Here is a 24576-nt window from a genome sequence, read left to right as displayed (position 1 = left end):
ATTATGTATTTGCCCAAACTCACAGAATGTGCCACACCAAGAGTGGACCTTAAGTAAACTACAGACTTTGGGTAATGATGACGTGTCCATGTAGGTGTAGGTTCATCATTGCAACAAATGTACCACTCTGCTGGGGAATGTCAATAATGGCTATCTGGGAAATCTCTGTGCCTTCTGTTCAATTTTGCAGTGAACCTAAAACTGCTCTAAAAAATAAAGTCTTAAAAAAAACCCACACATAAAAAGCCCATAGAGGCAAACCTTGACACAGTATTTTTCCATATTTATTTAGCTTTCTTTTAGCTAAGTAAGCACAGTTTGAAACAGCTCACTAATCATTTTACAATTCTGCAATTACAAACAATATCATAACATGCATGAATAATGCTCTTGATATTACTTTAAACATTTTAAAGATAAGTTATGAGTTAGTTTTGTGTTGAGTTAATGTATAGCTACTGAGTTACTAAATAACTACTGAAAAAGCTGAGTGAATTTTAATTGTAGTAACAGAGAAGGAAAACTTAACTATGACAGAGTATAAACCTATATAAATCAGTTGGCTAATCATATTTTTGAAGAAGTCCATAAGGCATTTGAGAATTTCTTAAGTATCTTATGTGTTATTATCATAATAGTGTCATTTTTATCATTGCAAGTTCACATAGTACAATATGTTGTGTATACACAAAATTCCTTTTCTGCAGCTGGTCGTTTGATTTCTGCAAACTTGTAACTGCTAATCTGTGTTGGTAGAACAAAGCAGAGCTGAAAAGCTTGGAAATCTAATTTTGAGAGCCCATAGCCCCTACCTTCCACATGTCGTTTGATTTCTGCAAACTTGTAACTGCTAATCTGTGTTGGTAGAACAAAGCAGCGCTGAAAAGCTTGGAAATCTAATTTTGAGAGCCCATAGCCCCTACCTTCCACATGGAATGTGAACATTCACTTCAATTGTAAAGTAAATAATAACAGAGCAAGAATTCAGGAAAAGTACATGTGGGTCCCTTAGCCTAAACGTCCATTGTCTACCTGCCTACCACTGTGTCTTAAATATTCAGTTATACTGCCATCTGCTCTCAAAATTGTATTCCTTTCCACAGCCTCTTCTGTGGGCATGAGAGCACTTGACACACTAAACTATACTGACTCGTTTCATCTGACCCTTGTATTAGCATTTAAAAACAGGCTGTCCTTTCTCACCTGTATATCCTAATCCTCAAAATGTTAAATACTCTGCAAATGTTTGTTAAATGAATGAGTATTTATTTCAGATGTTGTAACTAAATATCCCAGATGTTGTCATTAAACATTGTACTATTTCATTACTTCAAACTATGCTTAATATCAATATCATGCCAATAATAAGCAAGAAAATGAATCATCTCAGCCTATTCTAACATCAATACTTTAGTCCTCGTGTTCACTTATATTCATGAACTGGCACAGTGAAGTATTAGCTATCACTACCTTACTCTTCACTCACATTCACTGTTGTGACCACAGATCAGAACAAAACCTAAAGAAGCATGTCTCACGAAATGATGTATCAGTAATGCTAACACTGAGCTATTAAAATAAATTTTCTCATCCAAGCTTATCTATTTGTACTTTCAAAGCAAGATTATTTCATGATAAAAGCTAGGCCTAATCACTTTTTAATTCTACTTTTCCTTTGGTACAATAAACAAACCATGAAACAACAATTTCTACCAGTTTTTAATACATTAGTATAACTATTTCATGTTTCTTCCCCATTCACGTCCTTACAGGTAAACTGCCAGTATACTGAATTCTCTTGGATAACCAAATTGATTGTTCTTGTAAGCTCACCATTAAAAATTACTTAATGTATATCACATAGCTTTCAGGAACAATTTATTAACAAAAATGTTAGGCTTCAAGAAGTGAAAATCAGTGTCTGAAATCGGAGTAAAAAATTACACACATACAATTCTTTCCTTCAACAAGAACAGAAATCACTATGTAGTATGGTACTCTTCATTTTGAAATTTTGTGTGTACAATTATATAACTGTCAAGAAATGGTTAATCCCCTTTTCTCCTTTGTAATAATAAAGGCTCCAACAAAATACTTTCCATACCAGTTTATTCTTCATAAATAAATCACTATTATAATAGACTATTGAGAATGAAAATGTTCGAACTGTTTGTAAAAAAATAGCCCTTCCTGATTAATGGAATTTGTTTTAATGGGATTTTATCCATGGTATCTTAAACCTTAAACAAGTAACCATTAAAATAAAAAAGTCAATGACAGAGTATCCAAGTAACTGTATCACAGATCTCAGGAAACAAACATTCAGAAAAGATTTAAGGCTAGCAGCCAGTAATAGCCTCTCATAAAACCCAACAAACCTTACAATTATAATTAGACTTCAAAGGGACCAAAATATTAGTTTATGTTGAGCCAAGATTAGGAAAATCTTCCACTGTTGACATTTTCATGTTCTTAGTTTTTCAATCAAACAATCAGCCTGTAATTTTGAAAACACAACATATTTTTTTAGATTCTAGTTATTACAGCCTATATAAAATAATTCTACTGGCATCCCTATTATAGTAAGTCACAGCAGAAGCGCTGGATAGTACATATTCTGTTCCTAAGTCTATCTTCTAAAAAATGTCTCAATATAATAGTCTTATAATCTATAGTAAAGGTATTCCACACTGTATATAAATAGGTTGATTTTTATCCATATTGCATATTCATTAAAAAACTTTAATAAGAAAAAGAAAATAAATACAATATTAACATTTTAAAAAGTAAACTACATGTGGAGGGACCTTAAATACATATTACTAAGTGAAAGAAGCCAATCTGAAAAGACTACATACTGTATGGTTACAACCATATGACATTCTGGAAAAGGTAAAGCTGTGAAGGCATTAAAGAGATCAGTGGTTACCAGGAATCAAGGGAGAGGGAGAGATGAACAGGTACAGCACTGAGGATCTTATTATACTATCATGTTGGATACATGTTACTACACATTTGTTCAAACTCATAAAAGATACAATACCAACAATAAACCCTAATGTAAATTATGAACTTTGGGTAAAGATGATTATGTCACTGTAATTTCATGGATTATAACAAATGTATCCCTGTGATGTAGGATGTCCATAGTGGGAGACTGTGAGTATATGGAGGACAGAGGGTATATGGGAACTCTCTGTATTTTCCATTCAGTCTTACTGTGTGAACCTAAAACTGCTCTAAAAAATAAAATCTATTTAAAAAATTTAAAAGTAAACCAAAGCATTCTGGTTATTATTTCAAAAAAACCTCTTATATATCTGAAACATCATTTAAGATATTTTGAAATCAATTATCTTTATCTTGATTTTTTTCAAAGTCTCATAATATATGCTGACAGATCTAAGGAGAGTGCAGATTCAAGATGAACCATTAACAGATCTTATAATTTTTTCATTTTTTTCTAACTAAAAAGTCATGTAAGGAAATATAGTTAAAAACATTTCAAAAATTCAATTTAATTACTTTATTATAAAAGCATGGAGCATATAAAAAATTACAAATACAAATAAAGAAAAAAATCCTTTTAACCACACAGATTTTTTAAAGAGATCACACCATCTCTTATCAAATATTCTATTAATTTTTGTTTCAAAAACACACACACACAAATATCTTAAATTATTTTTAAGTTAAATATAATCACCAGGGATAATAAGCTTGAAATATGAAGTTTCTAGAAATTACACTCGTTAGTTTCTTGGGTACCATGGCTATAATAATAATATGCATTGAGAGCAATTATTTAATTTGTACTTCAGTGCTTGTTTAACTACAGCAATTACAGGTCTCCTTACCATCACGGACACACAGCACCTGGTAAATTACTAGTCCAGTGGCCCTGGAAGGACATCACTCTATAACTAACGCTGGACTGTCAGGCAACAGGCCCATAATCAGCTTGAATTCTAGTCTACTTTTGCCCCAGAAAAGCAGAAATCTGCCATTTTTTTTTAGCTCAATGGCTTGAACCTCAGATCTGACCATTGATGCTACCAGGGCAGCCTTTACTCAAAATTACAACAATTCAATTTCTACCATAATGTTGGTGATGATAACAGAGGCAGCCGGTAGTATTTTTTTTTTATTTTTATTTATTTATGATAGTCACACAGAGAGAGAGAGAGAGAGGCAGAGACACAGGCAGAGGGAGAAGCAGGCTCCATGCACCGGGAGCCCGACGTGGGACTCGATCCTGGGTCTCCAGGATCGTGCCCTGGGCCAAAGGCAGGCGCCAAACCGCTGCGCCACCCAGGGATCCCCCAGCCGGTAGTATTTACTAGTACTTACTATTTGCAAGGTATAGTTTTAAGTGCTTTATATGTAAATTATTTTATTGATCCTCTTAGCAACCCTACAGGTGGGCAGTATTCCTTCTACACAGGTAATAGATAAAGAACTTGGGCCATAAAACATTTAAGTAACTTGCACATGGGACATCACGTAAAGAATGGAGCCACAGTTTCAATCCAGATTGGACCCTGGGTGCTGAACTGTTCTGGCAATGGAGACTTAGCCATAGCTTCTCTTCCTACAGATCTGATAACCTGGAGGATCTCTTATATTAAAAATATTACTTTGGATATGCGTGAGCAGAACATTAAGAGAGAGATCAAGAGGATGAGGGTTGTTAAGTGCCTACTGTTGCCAAGAAAAGAAGAACTACAAAAAAAAAAAAAAAAGGACAAATACTTTAAGTATTTGTGTATGCTGCTACTATAATAATACTTACTGTGATAAACCAATAGGAATTCACTCTATAAACCAACTTTGATAAGAAGCCAAGTTGATCAACAGGCGCCAGAACGTGAAGGTGCAAGTGAGAAATGGAGCAGAATGGAGGCATATGGAAACCCATTCTAAAACAGAAAGGTAAGAGATACTTGGCAAGGCAGTTCTACAACAATTTAAAGCTATTTTTTTATGTCAAAACACATTAATATTAAGATACCCCAAACAGGTTACCTACGGTAGACTGACTGCCACTCGAACATCTCTTTTACTGCTTTCTTTATACATTTCCCAATAGTCAAACACTTCCTCCTCTTTGTGCTGAAGTTCACAGTAACAAAATCTTCATCAAGGAAGGGCTTAAGAGCATATTATGTCTCAGTAAAACCTTTATGAATTCTGAGTTTGCATTATGTTTTATCACCTCGGCGCATAACAATTTTAATGTTTAATTCTCGTAAGATACGACTCTGCAATGAATCTTTTAAAAAATTACAGGGCACTCCTGGGATCTTTAACTTTTAGACTGCACAGCTGAGTCATGAAGTTGTTTGTTGTGTACTACGTTTGGTATAAATTCCACCCTTTTCTTTAAAAAAAAAAATTTACAGGACACTCAAGGGTTCCCTTATTCTAAGACATAGCCACCTCCTTTCAGAAAGTAGTCATTTCCTTATCAACCCATCTTCTAGTGGTTAGGCTAATTAGGTTAATTATATCATTATTTGAAAAACTTTTATCATCACTCAAGTTTCTTGTTTAATAAAGAAAATAAGTTAGATGAGAATTATTCATAATTATCTGTTTTATAAAACACTTACAAAAGAATTCCTTTGACTACTAACAAATTTCTACCAAGAAATTTTTTAATATGTTCTATCTCTTAAAAATCAGCTTACAGTTATTAAGTCCCCTTAGAATTTCTGAGTGGAGCAAGGTGCACTTGTAGTAATAATCCAAGCCTACAAATTTCTGTCTGCTGAAACTAGAAGTGAGTCTCAATTAAAAAAAAAAAAAAAAAGACAACAGTGGGAGTGTAGGAGGAAGGCAAAGAAGTGGTATATTGCATCAACACAGGATTGACGATGGAAAGTCATAAACACAACACACATGGAAAAGCTTCCACAACTACCTAGAAAAGATAGACTGGGTTCTCCCTCTGTGTAATACAGAATCAAGTAATCTAAAAGCTAGAAGCAACTGAAGGGTTCATTCAACTCTTTCACTTCAAAGATGGGGAAGCCAAGATCCAAAAAGTAGGAGACTTCCCAAAGTTGCAAAGTCAAGCAGTGGTAGAGTGAGGATTGAGACTCAGTCCAATGTTCATTCTTCTAAGAAGCATTCCTATGACTGGGAAGGGAATGTGCTGCTCTTTGGCCATAGGGTCTCAAATACCATCTGTTCCTTGTCATTATCACCCTTCAATAATGCTTGATAGTTTTCAGAGGATTTTCTTCTTCTTCTTCTTCTTCTTCTTCTTTTTTAAGATTTTATTTATTTATTCGTGGGAGACAGAGAGAGAGAGGCAGAGATACAGGCAGAGGGAGAAGCAGACTCCATGCAGGGAGCCCAATGCGGGACTCTATCCCAGGACCCCAGGATCACGACCTCAGCCAAAAGGTGCTCAACAGCTGAACCACCCAGGCGTCCCAGTTTCCAGAGGATTTTCACACCCACAATCTTATTTTAACCTATAAGTATGCAGAGGAGGTATTATCTTGGAGATGTTAAATGTCTCAACTAGCACAGCCAGTTATGAGCACAGTACACAGCAAATAGCATGGGTAACGTTAGAATCCAGGTCTCTTTGAATTCCAGTTCAGATGTTAGAAGTAATCTCCTTTGGTTACACAAGGCAAAGCCAGAAGTGTTTTAAAAACCTACTATTTAGATTAAGTAAAATAGTTGCCACATTGACCATTATATGCTTTTTGCTCAAACTTTGGTGAATGCCCAAGATCAGTTCTGCAGGCAACAAATTCAAGTTAATTTCATACTTGAAGTATAATAATATATTTTAAAATCACATAAAATAAAATATTTTCTAAAGAAATTCAATTTACACACAGTTTTTTAAGAAATGCACATGTTGAACAAAGAAAGGTGGAGGTGGACTTGTAACTATTTTACTTACCTGCTGTTTAAATATACTTGTCTGCCCAAACTTCAAGAGGTGATTATTAGATGCTAAGACAATGAGACATATTACCCTATGAGAGTAATAAGATTTATTAAATTTATACTACCAATGAACAATGTATGCTCATTTTCAGGAAAACTGCATGTCTGCCACCTCTACTTTTATTTCCCAGGAGGAAACAACGTTTCAGAAAAACCAGCTGCATATATTGGTTTCTATCTGGAAGTATACATACCTTGCATTTTTGAAGTCAGTGAAATTATTCCTTTCAAGAATGGTTTTCCCAACAGCTACCATGCTCTCAACTATAAAACAGGAAAGAAACTACATTACACTGTAGTAGAAGACATTACTAAATTGTAATGAATTTTAACTCTTCTGATCTAGTCAAAGTTGTATTCGATAGGTAAATGTTTAAAGACCTGTTTAATAGGTCTAAGTTACTGAGAAGTTTGCTCATTAACATGACAGGAAGATTCCACCTACCACAAAGTACGATGTATAGGCTGACTTTGAATAGCTGTTGAGGAGCGCGATCAAGGGACTACACCTAGGACATCTGATCCTACTGAGGTCTACCTCTGATCATAAGGAGACAAAGTAATAAGCAAGTATGTCAGAATTAAGAAGAGAGACAGGAAAGACAAGAAATTTGTCTTTCAGCCCAAACGAGGATATGATAGGCTTTTATGTCAGCCTACTTTAATTAGCTAAATGTTCGTATAATTGTTTTGGCTTCTGAATTCTATCTGCTTTAGCGTCTCTACTGTCTTGGTGCTTTATGGTCTTTGGATAGGATTATGCTTTCCCATGAGAGAAATTTTGGTAAACCTGCAATCTCTAAAGCACAATGTCAAACTTTATACTTCTTTTGTTTCTGAATGGTGTAACCAAGTATTTGGAAGGGGGAAGAAATGAGAGAATCTACAGAGGGTGCTTGTATTAAAAGACACTCATAAAATTGTTGCTAATGTTTACTTCTCTAAGTCAGGGTTGAGCCAGGAGGACAATACCATATCATCTAAAAAAAAAAAAAAGTCAGGTTACTTCAAGCAAGACTGTATCTTGTTTTCTTTTAAAATACTCCCAAGATCCCAGACATGGGGGAAAAGAATGTTCTCTCTTTTAACTTCTTTAAAAGACATATGACTGCTTAAAGCAATAATTTTAACAGTACCATATTATAAAGTATGCAGGTGTAATATATATGACAACAATAACACAAAGTATTGCAAAGTTTCTCACATTTCTCATGAACTGATAAAATGTGAATTCTCATTATATTATTATAATTACACGAGTATTTTAATCTCTCTCGAGCAACCATTTTAAAAAGCGTGAAGAGGAATACATAAAAAAGCAAGAAATAAATTAAGAGTAGAATAACAAAAAATATATTTGACCACAAAAAGGCAGGAAAGAAACAGCAATAACAACAAAAAATGGGACAAACAGAAAACAAATGGCAAGATAGTACACCTAAATCAAACTGCATCAATAGTTATTAAACATTTATGAACTAAACACTCCAATTAAAAGTCAAAGATTTTCATACTACATTTAAAAAATAATAATACAGGGATCCCTGGGTGGCGCAGCGGTTTGGCGCCTGCCTTTGGCCCAGGGCACGATCCTGGAGACCCGGGATCGAATCCCACGTCGGGCTCCGGGTGCATGGAGCCTGCTTCTCCCTCTGCCTGTGTCTCTGCCTCTCTCTCTCTCTCTGTGACTATCATAAATAAATAAAAATTAAAAAAAATAATAAAAATAAAAATAAATAAATACAAAATAAAAAATAATAATACAAAAGCGAAACCAAGAGAGGAGGCAGGATGGCAGAAGGACAGGGGGGTCCTCTTTCATCTGGTCCCCCCAAATTTAGCCAGATAACTATCAAACCATCCGGAACACCTATGAATTCAGCCTGAGATGTAAGGAAGGCTGGAACTCCACAAATAGAAAAGTGACCACTTCTTGCAAGGTAGGAGTAGAGAAGAGAAACGGGGCGGGGGGGAGGGGGATATATCAAAGATAAACTGCGGGGGGTGGGGGGGCGGAGGCGGAAGACTGCAAGCTGGCTGCAGGACAGTGATACAGCCCTGGAGCTCAAAACCAGGACCTTTAGAAACCTGCTCCTGTGAGACACTTCCCTGCCTGGAAGGTGCTCAGTGGGGGAAGCGGGGCCAACTCGCAGGAGGGACAGTGGGGTCTCAATATTCCCAGAGGAACAGGAGGAACAGGGGTGCCCAAGCCAGCAGAGTTCCCAAGCACTGGCGCAGGGAAATGGGTTTAGGTTAGCGAGCTTGGAAGAAGGCTCAGCATGTTGCGTCATTAACCACAAACCGGGGACAGGAGACTGCTCTCTGTGCTGGGTCCCTGCAAAGGACTAGAATGCAGCAACCCTCTGCTTCCATCTGGGAGGGGTGGAGCAGGTGTGGGCACAACCAGGCAAAACCTCTCCGGCAGGAGTCCTGAAAATTGCACAACCAGTGTCTCCACCCCTCCCTGCCCCTGGGAAGGATCTGAGTGGGTGGGCACTGTAGGAGTCTGCCGTTTGGCACACGCTGGGATCTCCTGGCTCTGGAACTGGAGATCTAGTTTCAGTTTTTTATCCCCCTTTCGTCGAACAAAGACCTCACAGGGCAAACAGCTCACACTGAGCCTGGCCACCTGGCAAGGAGCAGTACAACTGAACCCAGGCATAGACACCTAAGAAACAGCGCAGTAGGCCTCTCCCCCAGGAGACCCCCAGAAAGACCAGGGGAACAGCAAGTTTACTGACCAAGCAGCACTGGAAAGCTCCAGGACTAGGGGAAAACAGTATACAGAACTTGAGGGGTTTTTTCCTTATGATTTGTTTATCTTTTAGGTTAAAATTTTCCAATATTCTTTCTTTTTTCCCATCTTAACTATAATATCTTATCAACTCTTCATTTTTAAGATTTTTCTTTTTTAACTTTCATATTTTACAATTCTATGTTTTTTTTATACAATTACATGTTATTGATATATTCTTCATTTTTGGCTTTCTTTCACCATATTCAATTTTATGTCTGTGTGTAAATATATATATATATATATATATATATATATATATATATATATGGGTTTTTTTAATATAATTTTGGAATTTAGTACCTTCTAACATACAGACCAAAAAAACATTCAGAACCAAGTGGAGCATTGTTTTGGTCTGCTCTGTGAGATTATAATCTCTTTCTTTCACCATCTCCCCCGCCCCACACACACACGTTTTTTTCTTTTTCTTTGTCTTTTATCTTTTATTTTCTGATCCCTGACCTCTTCAGAATTGTCTAGTGAGTATTTTGGTTGGGTTGTGGTTGATATTTTTGACTCTGCTCATTTGTACAGCCATTCTGCATTGGACAAAATGACCAGAAGGAAGAATTTACCACAAAAGAAAAAAAACAGAGGTAACGTTCTCTGCCATTGATCTAATGGATATGGATTTAAGTAAAATGTTGGGAGAGAGAATTCAGAATTACAATTATAAAGTTACTAGTTGGATTTGGAAAAAACCATAAAAGATTCTAGAGAATGTCTTACTGAAGAAATAAGATTTAATCAGGCAGAAATTAAAAATACTCTGAGATACAGTCTAAACTGGATGTTCTTAACAGTTAGGGTAAATGCAGCAGAAGAGAAAGTAAGTGACATAGAAGACAAGTTGATGGAAAGGAAGGAAGCTGAGGAAAAGAGAGAAAAACAACTAAGAGCCCACAAGGAGAGGCTCCGAGAATTAAGTAATAGTTTGAAAAAAATCCATTTTTATTGGGATTCCAGAGGGTATGGAGAGAGAGAGACAACCAGAAGGTATTTATGAACAAATCATAGCTGAGAACTTCCCTAGATAAGGGAACAGGCATTCATATCCAAGAAATAGAGAGGACCTCTCCCAAAATCAACAAAAACTGATCGACACCCCAACGTATTAATAGTGAAGCTTGCAAATTTCAGAAATAAAGAGAAAATCCTAAAAGCAGCTCAAGACAAGAGATTCCTAACATATAGGGGGGAAAATACTAGATTAACAGCAGACTTATCCACAGAGACCTGGCAGGCCAGAAAGGGCTGGCATGATACATCAGGCTCCTAAATGAGAAAAACATGCAGCCGAGAATACTTTATCCAGCAAGGCTGTCATTCAGAATAGAAGGAGAGATAAGAAGCTTCCAGGAGACAGAAACTGAAAGAGTATGTGACTATCAAACCAGCCCTTCAAGAAATATTAAGGGGGATCCTGTGAACAAAGAGAAAGCCCAAAAAACAGAGGCAATCTGCAGAAATACAGACTGTACAGGTAATATAATGGCACTAAATTCGTATCTTTCAATAGTTACTCTGAACATGAATGGGCTAAATGCTCCAGTCAAAAGACACAGGATATCAGACAGGATAAAAAAGCAAGACCCATGTATATGCTGTCTGCAAGAGACTCATTTTAGATCTAAGGACACCTCCAGACTAAAAATGAAGGAGTGGAGAACCACTTACCATGCAAACAGACCTCAAAAGAAAGCTGGGGTAGTAATCTTCATACCAATAAATTACATTTTAAACCAAAGGCTTTGATAAGAGATGAAGATGGACACTATATCATGCTGAAAGGTTCTATACAACAAGAAAAACCTAACAATTAAGAATATTTATGCCTCTAATGTGGGAACAGCCAATTATATCAACCAGTTAATAACCAAAGTAAAGAAACACATAGATAATAAATTAATAGTAGAAGACCTCATCACTCCACTCTCAGCAAAGAACAGATCTTCTAAGCAGATCAACAATGAAACAAGGGTTTTCAATGACACACTGGGCCAGATGGACTTCATGGATATATACAGAACATTCCATCCTAAAGCAGCAGAATATACATTCTTCTCAAGTGCACATGGAACTTTCTCTAGAATAGACCACATACTGGGTCACAAATCAGGTCTCAACCAATACCAACAGACTGGGATTATTCCCTGCATATTTTCAGACCATGATGCTTTGAAACTAGAACTCAATCACAAGAAGAAATTTGGAAGGAACTTAAACACTTGGAGGTTAAAGAGTATTTCACTAAAACATGAATGGGTCTACCAGAAAATTTGAAAACAAAAAGATTCATGCAAACCGAAGAAAATGAAGGCACAGCTGTTCAAAATCTCTGGGATATAGCAAAGGCGTCCTAAGAGGGAAGTACATTTCAATCCAAGCCCCTCTCAAAAAAATTGGAAAAATCTCAAATACACAAGCTAACCTTACAACTAAAGGAACTGGAGAAAGAAGAGTAAATAAAGCTTAAATCAAGCAGGAAAAGAGAAATGAGAAAGATTAGAGCAGAATTCATTGAAATAGAAACCAGAAGAACAGAACAGATCAACAAAACCAGGAGCTAGTACTTTGAAAGACTTGTTAATAAGATAGATAAACCCCTAGCCAGACTTATTGAAAAGAAAAAAGACTCAAATTTAAAAAATCATGAATGAAACCAACAACACCAAGAAAATACAAATGATTTTATGAACATATTACGAGCAACTCTATGCCAACAAATCAGGCAACACCAAGAAAATACAAATGATTTTATGAACATATTACGAACAACTCTATGCCAACAAATCAGGCAATCTGGAAGAAATGGATGCATCCCTGGAAACCTATAAATTACCTAAACTGAAACAGGAAGAAATAGAAAATCTGAACAGACCAATAACCAGCAAGGAAATTGAACCGGCCATCAAAAACATTCCAAGACAAAAAAGTCCAGGACCAGATGGCTTCCCAGGGGAAATCTACCAAACATTTAAAGAAGAAATAATACCTATTCTACTAACGCTGTTTCAAAAGGTAGAATGGAAAGAAAACTTCCAAACTCATTCTATGAAGCCAGCATTATCTTGATCCCAAAACCAGACAAAGACCCTATCAAGGAGAATTACTGACCAATATCCCTGATGATCATGGATGTCAAAATATTCACCAAGATACTAGCCAATAGGAACCAAAAGTACATTAAAAGGATTACTCACCACGACCAAGTGGGATTTATCTCTAGGATGCGAGAGTGGTTCAACATTTGTAAATCATCAGGGTGATAGATCACATTAACAAAAGAAAAGATAGGGGATCTCTGGGTGGCTCAGTGGTTTGGCACCTGCCTTCGGCCCAGGGTGTGATCTTGGAGTCCTGGGATCGAGTCCCATGTCGGGCTCCCTGCATGGAGCCTGCTTCTCCCTCTGCCTGTGTCTCTGCCTCTCTCTCTCTGGGTCTCTCATGAATAAATAAATAAAGTCTTTAAAAAATAAAAATAAAGAAAGAAAAGATAAGAACCACATGATCCTCTCAATTGATGCCGAGAAAGCATTTGGCAAATACAGCATTCTTTCCTGATTAAAACTCTTCAAACTGTAGGGATAGAGGGAACATATCTCAATATCATAAAAGCCATCTATGAAAAGCCTCCAATGAATATCATTTTTTTTTTTTTTAATTTTTATTTATTTATGATAGTCACACAGAGAGAGAGAGAGAGGCAGAGACACAGGCAGAGGGAGAAGCAGGCTCCATGCACCGGGAGCCTGACGTGGGATTCGATCCCGGGTCTCCAGGATCGCGCCCTGGGCCAAAGGCAGGCGCCAAACCGCTGCGCCACCCAGGGATCCCAATATCATTCTCAATGGGGAGAGCTTTGCCCCTAAGGTCAGGAACATGACAGGGATGCCCACTCTCACCATTGTTGCTTAACATAGTACTAGAAGTCCTAGCCTCAGCAATCAGACAACAAAAATAAATAAAAGGCATTCAAATTGGCAAAGAAGTCAAACTCTCACTCTTTTTTTTTTTTTCAAACTCTTACTCTTAACAGATGACATGATACTGTATAGGGAAAACTCAAAAAAATCCACCCCAAAACTGCTAGAACTTGTACAACAATTCGGCAGTGTGGCAGGATACAAAATCAATGCACAGAAATAAGTTGCATTTCTATATACTAAAAATGAGACTGAAGAAAAAAGAAATTAAGGAATCAATCCAATTTACAGTTGCACCCCAAAGCATAAAATACCTAGGAATAAACCTAACTAAAGAAGTAAAGGATCTGTACTCTAAAAGCTACAGAACATTTATGACAGAAATTGAGGAAGACACGAAGAGACACAAAAACATTCCATGCTCATGGACTGAAGAATATATATTGTGAAACTGTCTATGCTACCCAGGGCAATTTACACATTCAATGCAATCTCTATCAAAATACCATGGACTTTCTTCGCAGAGTTGGAACAATCTTAAGATTTGTAGAGAGTCAGAAAAGACCCTGAATTGCCAGAGGAATGTTGAAAAAGAAAACCAATGCTAGGGGCATCACAATGCCGGATTTCACATTGTACTACAAAGCTGTGATCATCAACAGTGTGGTACTGGCACAAAAACAGACACATAGATCAACGGAACAGAATAGAGAATACAGAAGTGGACCTTCAGCTCTATGGCAAACTGATCTTCGACAAAGCAGCAAAGAATATCCAATGGAAAAAGGACAGTCTCTTCAATAAATGGTGTTAGGAAAACTGGACAGCTACATGCAGAAGAATGAAACTAGATCACTCTCTTACACCACACACAAAGATAAAATGGTTGAAGGATCTAAATGTGAGACAAGAATCCATCAAAATCCTAAAGGAGAACATAGGGAACAACAATTTTAAACTTGGCTATGGCAACTTCTTGCAAGACACATCTATGAAGGCAAGGGAAACAAAAGCAGAAAATGAACTATTGGGACTTCATCAAGATAAAAATCTTCTGCACAGCAAACGGAACTGTCAACAAAACTAAAAGACAACCTACAATATGGGAGAAAATATTTGCAAATGACATATCATCAGATAGAGGGCCAATATCTAAGATCCATAAAGAATTTTTCAAACTCAACACCCAAGAAACAAACAATCCAGTCAAGAAATGGGCAGAAGACATGAACAGACATTTCTCCAAAAAAGACCTGCACATGGCCAACAAGCACATGAAAAAATGCTCCACATCACTTGTCATCAGAGAAATACAAATCAAAACCACAATGATCCACCAGTGAGAATGGCTAAATTAACAAGACAGGAAACAATAAATGTTGGCGAGGATGTGGAGAAAGGAGAATACTCTTGCACTGTTGGTGGGAATGCAAACTGGTGCAGCCACTCTGGAAAACTGTGTGGAAGTTCCTCAAAGAGTTAAAAATAGAGCTACCCTATAACCCAGCATTTGCACTACTGGGGATTTACCCCAAAGATACAAGGTGAGGGCAGCCCGGGTGGTGCAGCGGGATCGAGTTCCACGTCAGGCTCCCTGCATGGAGCCTGCTTCTCCCTCTGCCTGTGTCTCTGCACCTCTCTCTCTTTCTTTCTGTGTCTCTCATAAATAAATAAATAAAATCTTAAAAAAAAAAAAAGAAAAAGAAATGACTTAGGAAATGCTAACTGGTAAGTCACAGAACTCATAAGTAGGAAAATGTAGGATAATCCTGTAAGAAACAAAACAAGATACAAAATCTTTTCAGAAGCTAAAAGGGCATCGCTAAAATCTCATAACTAAACTTCAGTGTTAGTTCATCTACACAAGAAACTTACAAGGCAGGCACCAATATGGTCTCATTTTTTTTTAGCACTTTCCATTTTCAGAGTCAAGGAAAGCCATCATTTAAAAAACAGAAAGACATTATCTTTTAGAGATCTTAAAGATTAAATAACACGATGTCTGGAATTTGCTTCAAATCCACTGTGGGAGGAGGTTAATAGATGAAAAAGACTGGCCAAAAGCTAATAAATGTGGAGTTGGGTAATGAAGACTTGGAGATAACACTATTTTCTTTATTTTTTGTAAATACTTGAAATTTTTCATAATAGAAGTTTCACAAAGTCACAATGCTCCTTTTTCATAATACCTGGCTAGACTTTTTCTTCTTGACTGTCACTGCTATCACTGTTGCCAATTCAGGATGAGATAGCCATGAAAAATACTGCCACCATCATCTTACCCAGTTCTATGTGATCTTTCTTTAGCTCTCTACAGTTTCCAAGATGCTTCTTTGGCACCACAAGATAATGATGAGGTGCTGCTGGTTTGATATCTTTGAAGCAAACGAGGTCTTCATTCTGAAGGAAAAATCATATCATTTGTTAGTGAATTTTTTAAAAAGAATTTCCTAATGCTGTTCTGGCATGTCTGAAATACCACAAATCTCAATATGATAGGAAAATCGTACTCCTGTTACATTTAAGCCCAGCTGGGCAATTTTGTGATTATGCATTAAGTTCATAGAGACCAGCTTTAGCGTCTTTCATGAGATGTTCATTTGTTACAGAAAATGAAGACTTACATAAAGCTAATTTCAGGAAAACAATTATCAATGAAGTTCATTCAAACTTCATTACCAAAGGGGCGCCTGGGTGGCACAGAGGATTAAGTGTCCGACTCTTGGTTTTGAAATCAGGTCATGATTTCAGGGTCGTGATCACAGGGTTGTGAGATCAAGCTCCGTGTCCAGTTTCATACTCAGTGGGGAGTCTGCTTGAGATTCTCCCTCTCCCTCTGTCTCTCCCACTCCTGCCCTTTTTCTCACTCAAATAAATAAATCTTTAAACAGCAAAACAAACAAAACCAAAAGAAACTTCATTACCAACAATCCCAGAGGTTTTTTTTTTTATTTCGTTATATATTTCTCCATGTCTACCTAAGGGTTTTTTACTCTTTATAACTACTTTTAAAGGTTTGACTATAGAAACATAGCAAGATTGATAAATTCTTTTTCAGACTTAATTTTTTTCCAAAGTAGCATATTCCTCAATTATAATAGGAAAATCATCCAGCATCTTCATATCCAGAAACTACCATTTTAAACATTTTTATAGCAGTTATATACAAATACTTTATGTTTACAGCATTAAAAATCCTTTGAAATGCTGATAAAAACTCCAGTATTGTACTAAGTGTCCAATCCATTATATTAGTTTTCTGATTTGCATACTCCACATAGTCACATAAGGGAAAAAAAAAAAAATGAAAAAGGGAGTCTTTCAACTTACTGACATTTGAGTTTCAAACCTTTCCAAAAGGAAAATCAATATTCCCTAAATAAGCTTTTCCAATATTTTATATAAAAAATTATTCAATGACTAAAAGATATATGAAAAGATGCTCAACACCACTAATCATCAGAGAAATGCATATCTAACCACAGTGAGATGAAACTTCACACCAGTCCAATGGCTAATACTAAAAAGACAGGAAATATGTGTTGGGATGAATGTGGGAAAAAAGGAAGCCCTTGTGCACTGTTGATGGGAATACAAACTGGGGCAGCCACTGTGGAGACAGTAGGGAGGTTCCTCAAAAAATTAAAAACCGAAATACCATATGATCCACCAGTTCCACTACTGTGTATTTATTTACCAAAGAAAATGAAAACACTAATTCAAAAGATATATGTATGCACCCCTACATTTATTGCAGCACTACTTATAACAGCTAAGACATAGAAGCAACCTGGGAATCCATCAATAAATGAATGAATAAAGGAGATGTGACACATATACAATGAAATATTAGTCATAAAAGGATGAGATCTTGCCATCTGTGACAACATGGATGGACTAAAGCATATGACACTAAAAACAAACTGGTAGCTGTTAGAGGGAAGGTTGAGGGGTAAATAGGTGAAGGAAAACCAATGCATTTTAGTTAGCCTATGCCACCTATGATTGAATTAGATTTCCATTAAGCTTTCTAAAATACTGAAACTGGCCCTCTGATGTTACCCTCTCTCCTCTTTCTTCATTTTAAGAAAGACTTTCTCCTATTCCAAAGACACGATGACAAAAGATATAGCAACGATGCACGTACAAAGCTATCGTTTGCAGCATGACTTGTAATAGCAAGAAAAAAGAAAGAAAAAAGAAAAGAACCCAAGTGTCCATGATTCAATTAGAGGAGACTGGCTGAATATTATAGCGAGTCCATACAACGAAGTAATACATAGCTATAAAAAGCAATGAGAAAGATCTTTAAATACTTAGGAAATCATTTCTGAAGTATACTTCGAAGTTAAAAAAAAAAAATAAAGCAAGGAACAGGAGAGTGGTTAGGCCATCTAACCACGAGGTTAACCACTGGGGGGAATTCAAATTACAAATATAAATAAACACATACGGATTCTCACAATGGAAGGAAAAACCAAAAATATATTTTTCAGTTTCTTGTGAGGGAAGAGGAACAGAGTAAAGACAAGAGAATGGATGCTAGACTTTACCAAATGTACTCAGCTTTATAAGTTGGACTGCAAAACATGAATACGTAACATGCTTTTGAACTTAAAAAGAAAATGATCCCTAAAATTGAAAACAAACGGAAACAAATAAAATAAACCTAACTGTATGTCACATTGATAACATAGCTACACAAAGAACTTTCTTTTTTTGTAAAGATTTTTATTTATCTGAGACAGAGAGAGCTAGAGCCAACGAGAGAGAGCACACAGGAGGAGGGGCGGGCAGAGGGAGAGGGAAGAGGAGAAGCAGATTCCCCGCTGAGCCAGGAGCCCCAAGCAGAGCAGATCCCACCACCCAGGGACCACGACCTGAGCTGAAGGCAGATGCTTAACCAAGTGAGCCACCCAGATGCCCCCCAAAAAAGATATTTCAAGTGACTTTAAGACACAGAAATCTGACTATCTATCCCTAATGATATCCACTAAATGAGAACTTTCCATTTATGCTTTCAATACAGATCACAGGCAAGCTTCTGAAGCGTGGAACATGCCCTATTTATCCTTGAAATACAAGTGAATACCACATAGTAAACTTGAAAGATTGTTTAATAAATAAATGTAAATAAAAGATGTTTAAGTAGAAAGATAAAGCTACCAATGAATGCTCCCTCCTCTCCTCCTTAAAAAAAATGGTGTCATAGTTTTTACATCCTTTTCCAGTAACAGAGACAGACTTTCCATGATCTTTCAGTCTGTTCTTACAGAACCCCTCTTAAAGTCGGAATTATGGCCATTGTTTGATTTTAAGTGTTTCTCAGCCTTTTTCATTACCATACCTCTAAGGAAACTTTTCAGACTTTTTTTCCTAATTGCTCCACCCCCAAATATTTTAATACCACAGCCAAATTGTACATGTGTTTATATCCTATATGCTTACCTGTATTTTATATATGTAAATAATAAAAAAAAATTTTTGCCCATGTCCCTGTCCCAGGTAAGAACATCAATTTTTACCCCTTTTGAGAATGCATGGGTTAGACAAACAGCTAGCCTATGCTGACTTCATTATCAGCACTGAATCTAAGCATCTGGGCTAAACATTCATTAAACACAACAAATAAACTGTGGTGAACAGGGTAGATGGGCACTCAACTTCCATTTTAAATACTTCTATGTACTACAGAAATTTATTTATTTTTTATTGTATTTATTTACTCATGAGAGACAGAGAGAGAGAGAGAGAGAGGCAGAGACACAGGCAGAGGGAGAAGCAGGCTCCCTATAGGGAGCCTGATGTGGGATTTGATCCCAGGACCCCGGGGATCATGCCCTGGGCCAAAGGCAGATGCTCAACTGCTGGGCCACCCAGGTGTCCCTGAACTACAGAAATTTAAAAATCCAAAATCCCAGATGGAATTTAGATCTTGCCAACTAGATATATTTCAGACTTAGGTGCTTTGACAAGCTAACCTGAGAAAAAGCCATCTTTCCATGGCTTCCGCTAGTTCCAGCAGGCAAACATGGCCAGCTCTAAGACTACCGAGTTTCTTTTTTCTTTCTCCCCGCCCCCTATGCCAACATCTAGTCAATAGCATCACGTGAGTCAAGAGACAGGCATGAGACACCCATTGTTTTGGCGCCAGGGCCTACCGGTGTGGACATAGCACGCAGAGCGTAGCTCTTTAGTTGTGTTATCTTTCAAAGGGGAGTAGAAATATGGAGGTGCTACCAGCATTTGGTGCCCAGAAATGGGCTACATCCTCCAACAGGTGGAAGAGCCCTGCACAACAAAGCAGAATCCAACCCAAAATGCCAATAGTTCTCCCCCTGGGAACACCACTCAACGGTGGCGGTCACACTTCTTCCTCACCCCTGAGTCACCCCTACAGAGGCATCTTCCCTAAGTCTAGTTCCAAGGGCAGTCCCCAGGAACCACAGCTTCCTGCTGGGGCAGAAGAAACACGTCCTCAGTCTGCCAGTTGTCAGGTGAAGTGCTGCTCTGGATGTCACTTTTTTTTTTTTTTCCTAAGATTTTTATTTATTTAACGGGGAGGGAGGGAGTGAGGGAGGGAGGAAGAGAGAGAGAGAGAGAGATTGTGCAGGCACAAGCAGGGGGAGCAGCAGAGGGAAAGGGAGAAGCAGGCTCTCTCTCAGCTGCGGCTGCGCCAGGAGCCCAAAGCAGGGCTGGATCCCAGGACCTTGGGGTCATGACCCGATCCGAAGGCAGGTGCTCAACCACTGAGCCACCCAGGTGCCCCTGGATGTCATTCTTGAAGGTTTTTCCTTGAGCCCTTGCAACAACCTTTTTTTAAAGCATATAATTCCCTATATTACATCAATTTCTGCTTTAAATAGCTAGTTTTTCTCTCTGCAGCTGACCCCCGACTGATATCTAAAGCAACATTTGAAAGAACATTTCAGTATCACACCATCTGACGTGTAGGGTGAATTTGATTAAAGAAGAGGGAGGACGTTAAAGTTAAACCAGTATTTCCTCAGCATGGCCTCAAGCAAGATAAAAATAAACATCTAGCCTGGTATTTCTCAACCATGTTTTCAGTCACCCCTCGAGGACGTTCTGAAGACTTTTTTCCCTGATTCCACTCTCATGGTATTTCGATATTGCAGATACACTCCTTACCTGTTTAGGTCTATCATGTTTGCCTTTGCCTCATACCATCCCCCCAAAATCAACTTTTTTCTCCCCACCCCGAGAATGCATGGCATAGTATTTGCTTAGTTTCAACTCTGCAGTATACAACAAAAATACGGTATACAGTTATGGAGCGAGGAATCTTCTCTGGCTTTTGCCAGAAAAGTTTCTTGGACTAAGCCCTATGATGCTAATAACTCCAATTATTCCAAATCAAATTTTCTCCTCTGTACTTAATTATGTCTACCCTACTTGGATATCAATCCAATAGTTTCTATTTATAAGAAACATATATGAATGAATATAAGGCTATAATATATATAGAGTTTTTACTAAATATTTATAATAAACATGAACAAATATAAAAATATACTATATATAATGCAAAATATACAAATTAAAGATTGGGTTCTCTTTTTAAAAAGATCTTTAACCTTTGATTAGTGAGCTCTTATATATTAAATCATCTTAGATTCAATATTTAAAAGATCTGCAACTTTTTGAGACACTGTTTACAAGATGTGCACCTTGCTTATGTTCTGTATTACACGGACTACAGCATATATTCATCCTGTGCCATCTATGTAGGGAGCACATTAGCTCCAAGTATGGACTGTGTCTAATTTCCTCTATAAAAATGTTCCAGGCTTTTCACATACTTCTCTCTGGGAACATTTTATTATTCATTTGAGAGAGAGCAAAAGTAGGTAGAGGGACAAGGAGACTCCCCGCCGAGCAGGGAGCCCAACGTGGGGCTTGATCCCAGGTCTCCAGGACCATGACCCGGGGCCAAGGCAGGTGCCAGGCCAACTGGGCCACCCAGGCTGAGAATGTTCTTTAAAGAGAAAAAACCCTGACCTTTGGCCTGGAAAACATTGTGATAGACGTTTCAACCATCCCACCCCCTCTCGGTGACTAATTTTAGACAAAACTTTTTATACTACAAGTATATATTACTTACTCGTGTTCCTCAACACGGGTACTAGACTGTGCAACATTTAAATGCAGTTTGTAGGAATCTAAGGAATATTGAATTCTGTGAAGTAAAAAAAAAAAAAAAAAAATTTTACTACTGGCTACCCTAATCTTCTATGTGGTGAGATAAGGAGTGGATGAAGAAGCAGAGCTAAAAAAAAAAAAAAAAAAAAAAGAAGCAGAGCTCAGCGGTCTGTCCCAACTCCACGGATCAGTTCAGCAGAGGCCACTGTACTTTCCAGACCACCAAGGCATGTATTCTTCCTCCCTGTCAACTGTGTCCAGTCTTCACTCCTTCCCCCGATATTCAGCACAGATTTCAAGGTCTGTCACTTTAGGCCTCTCTCTAGCCATAAATCCTTACCTTTGTTCCACTGCGCTTACGGAACACCTACGGGGCCAGACCCCAACCATGGGTTGACCCATGGGTTCACCTTGTCTAAAACTAGGTGGCTGCTGCTGGAGAGGTAAGGGATCACACAGCTAAACAAAACACAGCGTGTGGTAGAAGTGATGTAGGAACAGGTTAGGGGCAGACAGGACTAGGCAGGGAAGGATCAGGGAAAGGCCCCAGGCTCAGGCTCCTACCCACTCCAAAGAAACAGAGAGAAGACTGTAAAAATAGAAAAGTAAGTCTGGTCTCCTAGCTCCAAATGTGAGGGAGTATCCCCCCTTTTAATGGCCACTAATCACAGAAATATGTCATTAAGGGGTTATCAATCGTCCCTGCTCACACCAAGAGGCACAAGAGTCTCAAAGCCACGGGCTACCTGACTAGGCTACAGAAATCCCAGATGTAGAGAAAGGTTAGGGAGGAGATGTTACCCTGAGAAGTAAACACCTTGTTTGGGCTCATGATACTTACAAGAACACCTCCTTGGCTATTATGACCTTAGGAGTCCCCCACCTGTCTTCTAAATATGCACCCTGATAGTGACACGGAATTTGCCAAGTTCCCTGGTCAGTTCCCTATAAAGGGCAGACCTACATGGCGCCAGGGGCAGCCCTGTGGGGAGGTCACCCCTGAGAGCTTCCTCTGCATCTCTGCTTAGTAGACTTCTACGGCTTGGCTCACTGTCCTGGGTCCGGGAGGTTCCTGCTTCCACTCAGGGAGACAAGCTCCGCTGCTTCAGGACCACCTCACCAAGCTCCGGCGACTTGCAGCCACCTGCTCCGCGTTCAGGCCACCCTTTAGCCTATGACATCTGAACAGCGACTATCCTTCCTCCTACTCAGCCGTGAATCTCCAACACTAGGTGCTTACGACAGATTCGAGTGCATCTGTTCCAACAAAGGAATTAAGAATCACCAAAAAAAACACAAAACTAAACTAAACAAAACAAAAAAGCCCAAAATCTTTGGAGCTGATCCTCTCCCAAAGCAATTTCTTTAAAGGCACGTAGAAGTGATAGAAGAAAATGTGTATCAGATTATCTGTTTTCAGTACTTAGTGCTCTGAAAAAGTGCGCCGGTGCCAACTGACACCACCTGTAGGACCTGCGCCCTTCCGTGGGGAGCAGTGCGACCTCTGCCCCAGTGCCCCCCGCCCAGCTTCACTGAGCCTAACCAAGGAGCCTCTACAAGGACGAGCTCCTCTCCAGCAGCTCTCTCCCCTGGGGCAGGGGCCTGTGCAGGATGTGAGGCCGGTCTGGGCGGCGGGGACCAAGCCCTCTAGAAAACAGGCCACAAATGCTATTTTCTGCCAAATACCTCCTACCTGCACACAGAGGCCCAAGAGTTTGGCTTTATGGCTACATGGTGTCCCCACCCCACGCCCAACCCGCGCCCCAACCCTGCACAGCAAGGATCCTGCAGAGACCCTCACCGCTGGGGGGCGGGGACGTCGGGGCCTGGGGACAGTCCCGCTCTGGGGGGAGGATGTGGGGGGGCAGTCCCGCTCATGGGGGGAGAGGACATGGGGGGGGACAGTCCCGCTCATGGGGGGAGGATATGGGGGGGCAGTCCCGCTCATGGGGGGGGTAGGACGTCGGGGGGAGGGACAGTCCCGCTCATGGGGGGAGAGGACATGGCGGGGAGGACGTCGGGGGGGACAGTCCCGCTCTGGGGGGAGGATATGGGGGGGGCAGTCCCGCTCATGGGGGGGGAGAGGACGTCGGGGGGGGCCGTCGGGGGGGGACAGTCCCGCTCATGGGGGGAGAGGACGTGGGGGGGGACAGTCCCGCTCTGGGGAAGGATGTGGGGGGGCCCAGTCCCGCTCCCAGGGGACGGGGAGGACATGGGGGGGTTCAGTCCCGCCGGGGGGGGAGGGGGAGGACGTCGGGGGGGGGACAGTCCCGCTGCGGGGCGGGGGGTGGGAGTACGTCAGGCCGGGGACAGTCCCGCTCCGAGCGGGGGAACGTCGGGCCGGGGACAGTCCCGCTCCGGGTCGCCGTGGGTCAGCAGCAGCAGCAGGCCCCCCCGCCCCCCCGCCGCCCGCCGCCCACCTCGCAGGGCAGCAGCTCGGTGCTGGGCTCCCGCCGGCCGGCGATGCGGCAGAACACGCACTTGCCGCCCTGCTCCTCCGCCCGCGACGACCTCGGGGCCACCTCGGCGGCCGGCAGGGAGGACTCCGCGGCGTCTGCGGCGGCCGCGGCCTGACAAGCCGGCCCCGACTCCGAGCCAGCGCGCTTCGACTCCTCCGCCATCGCCCCGCCGCGCCGAGCGCGTCCGCCGCCTGCACCTCGCGGTGTGACCTGGAGGCGTCGCCCGTCGCCCGCCGCTGCGAAGGACTGGGGGGGGGGG

General features: G+C 39.8%; 1 protein-coding gene across 1 annotated transcript; it reads right to left on the bottom strand.

The window, feature by feature from the left end:
- Nucleotides 1-262: 262 nt before the first annotated feature.
- On the bottom strand, nucleotides 263-24560 carry HINT3 (histidine triad nucleotide binding protein 3). The gene is made up of 5 exons (XM_025422951.3): nucleotides 24279-24560; nucleotides 15978-16095; nucleotides 7167-7236; nucleotides 4793-4919; nucleotides 263-2497 (listed from the first exon to the last, which is right to left on the bottom strand). Exons 1-5 carry the CDS (start codon nucleotides 24477-24479, stop codon nucleotides 2465-2467), a joined length of 549 nt encoding a protein of 182 aa, XP_025278736.1. The 5' UTR covers nucleotides 24480-24560; the 3' UTR covers nucleotides 263-2464.
- Between the last annotated feature and the right edge of the window lie 16 nt (nucleotides 24561-24576).

This window comes from Canis lupus, chromosome 1 (genome assembly GCF_003254725.2).
Source record: "Canis lupus dingo isolate Sandy chromosome 1, ASM325472v2, whole genome shotgun sequence".
Classification (NCBI taxonomy): Eukaryota; Metazoa; Chordata; class Mammalia; order Carnivora; family Canidae; genus Canis; species Canis lupus.
This window is presented reverse-complemented; position numbering and strand designations above follow the sequence as displayed.

Excerpts from the sequence above, each read along its gene's own strand:
- HINT3 (XM_025422951.3), bottom strand. The coding sequence starts at position 24,479 with ATGGCGGAGGAGTCGAAGCGCGCTGGCTCGGAGTCGGGGCCGGCTTGT. Across the intron at positions 16,096-24,278 it reads CCGAGCTGCTGCCCTGCGAG|AATGAAGACCTCGTTTGCTT; the intron begins GTGGGCGGCGGG and ends TTTTTCCTTCAG. Across the intron at positions 4,920-7,166 it reads ACTGACTTCAAAAATGCAAG|AATGGGTTTCCATATGCCTC; the intron begins GTATGTATACTT and ends TTTCTGTTTTAG.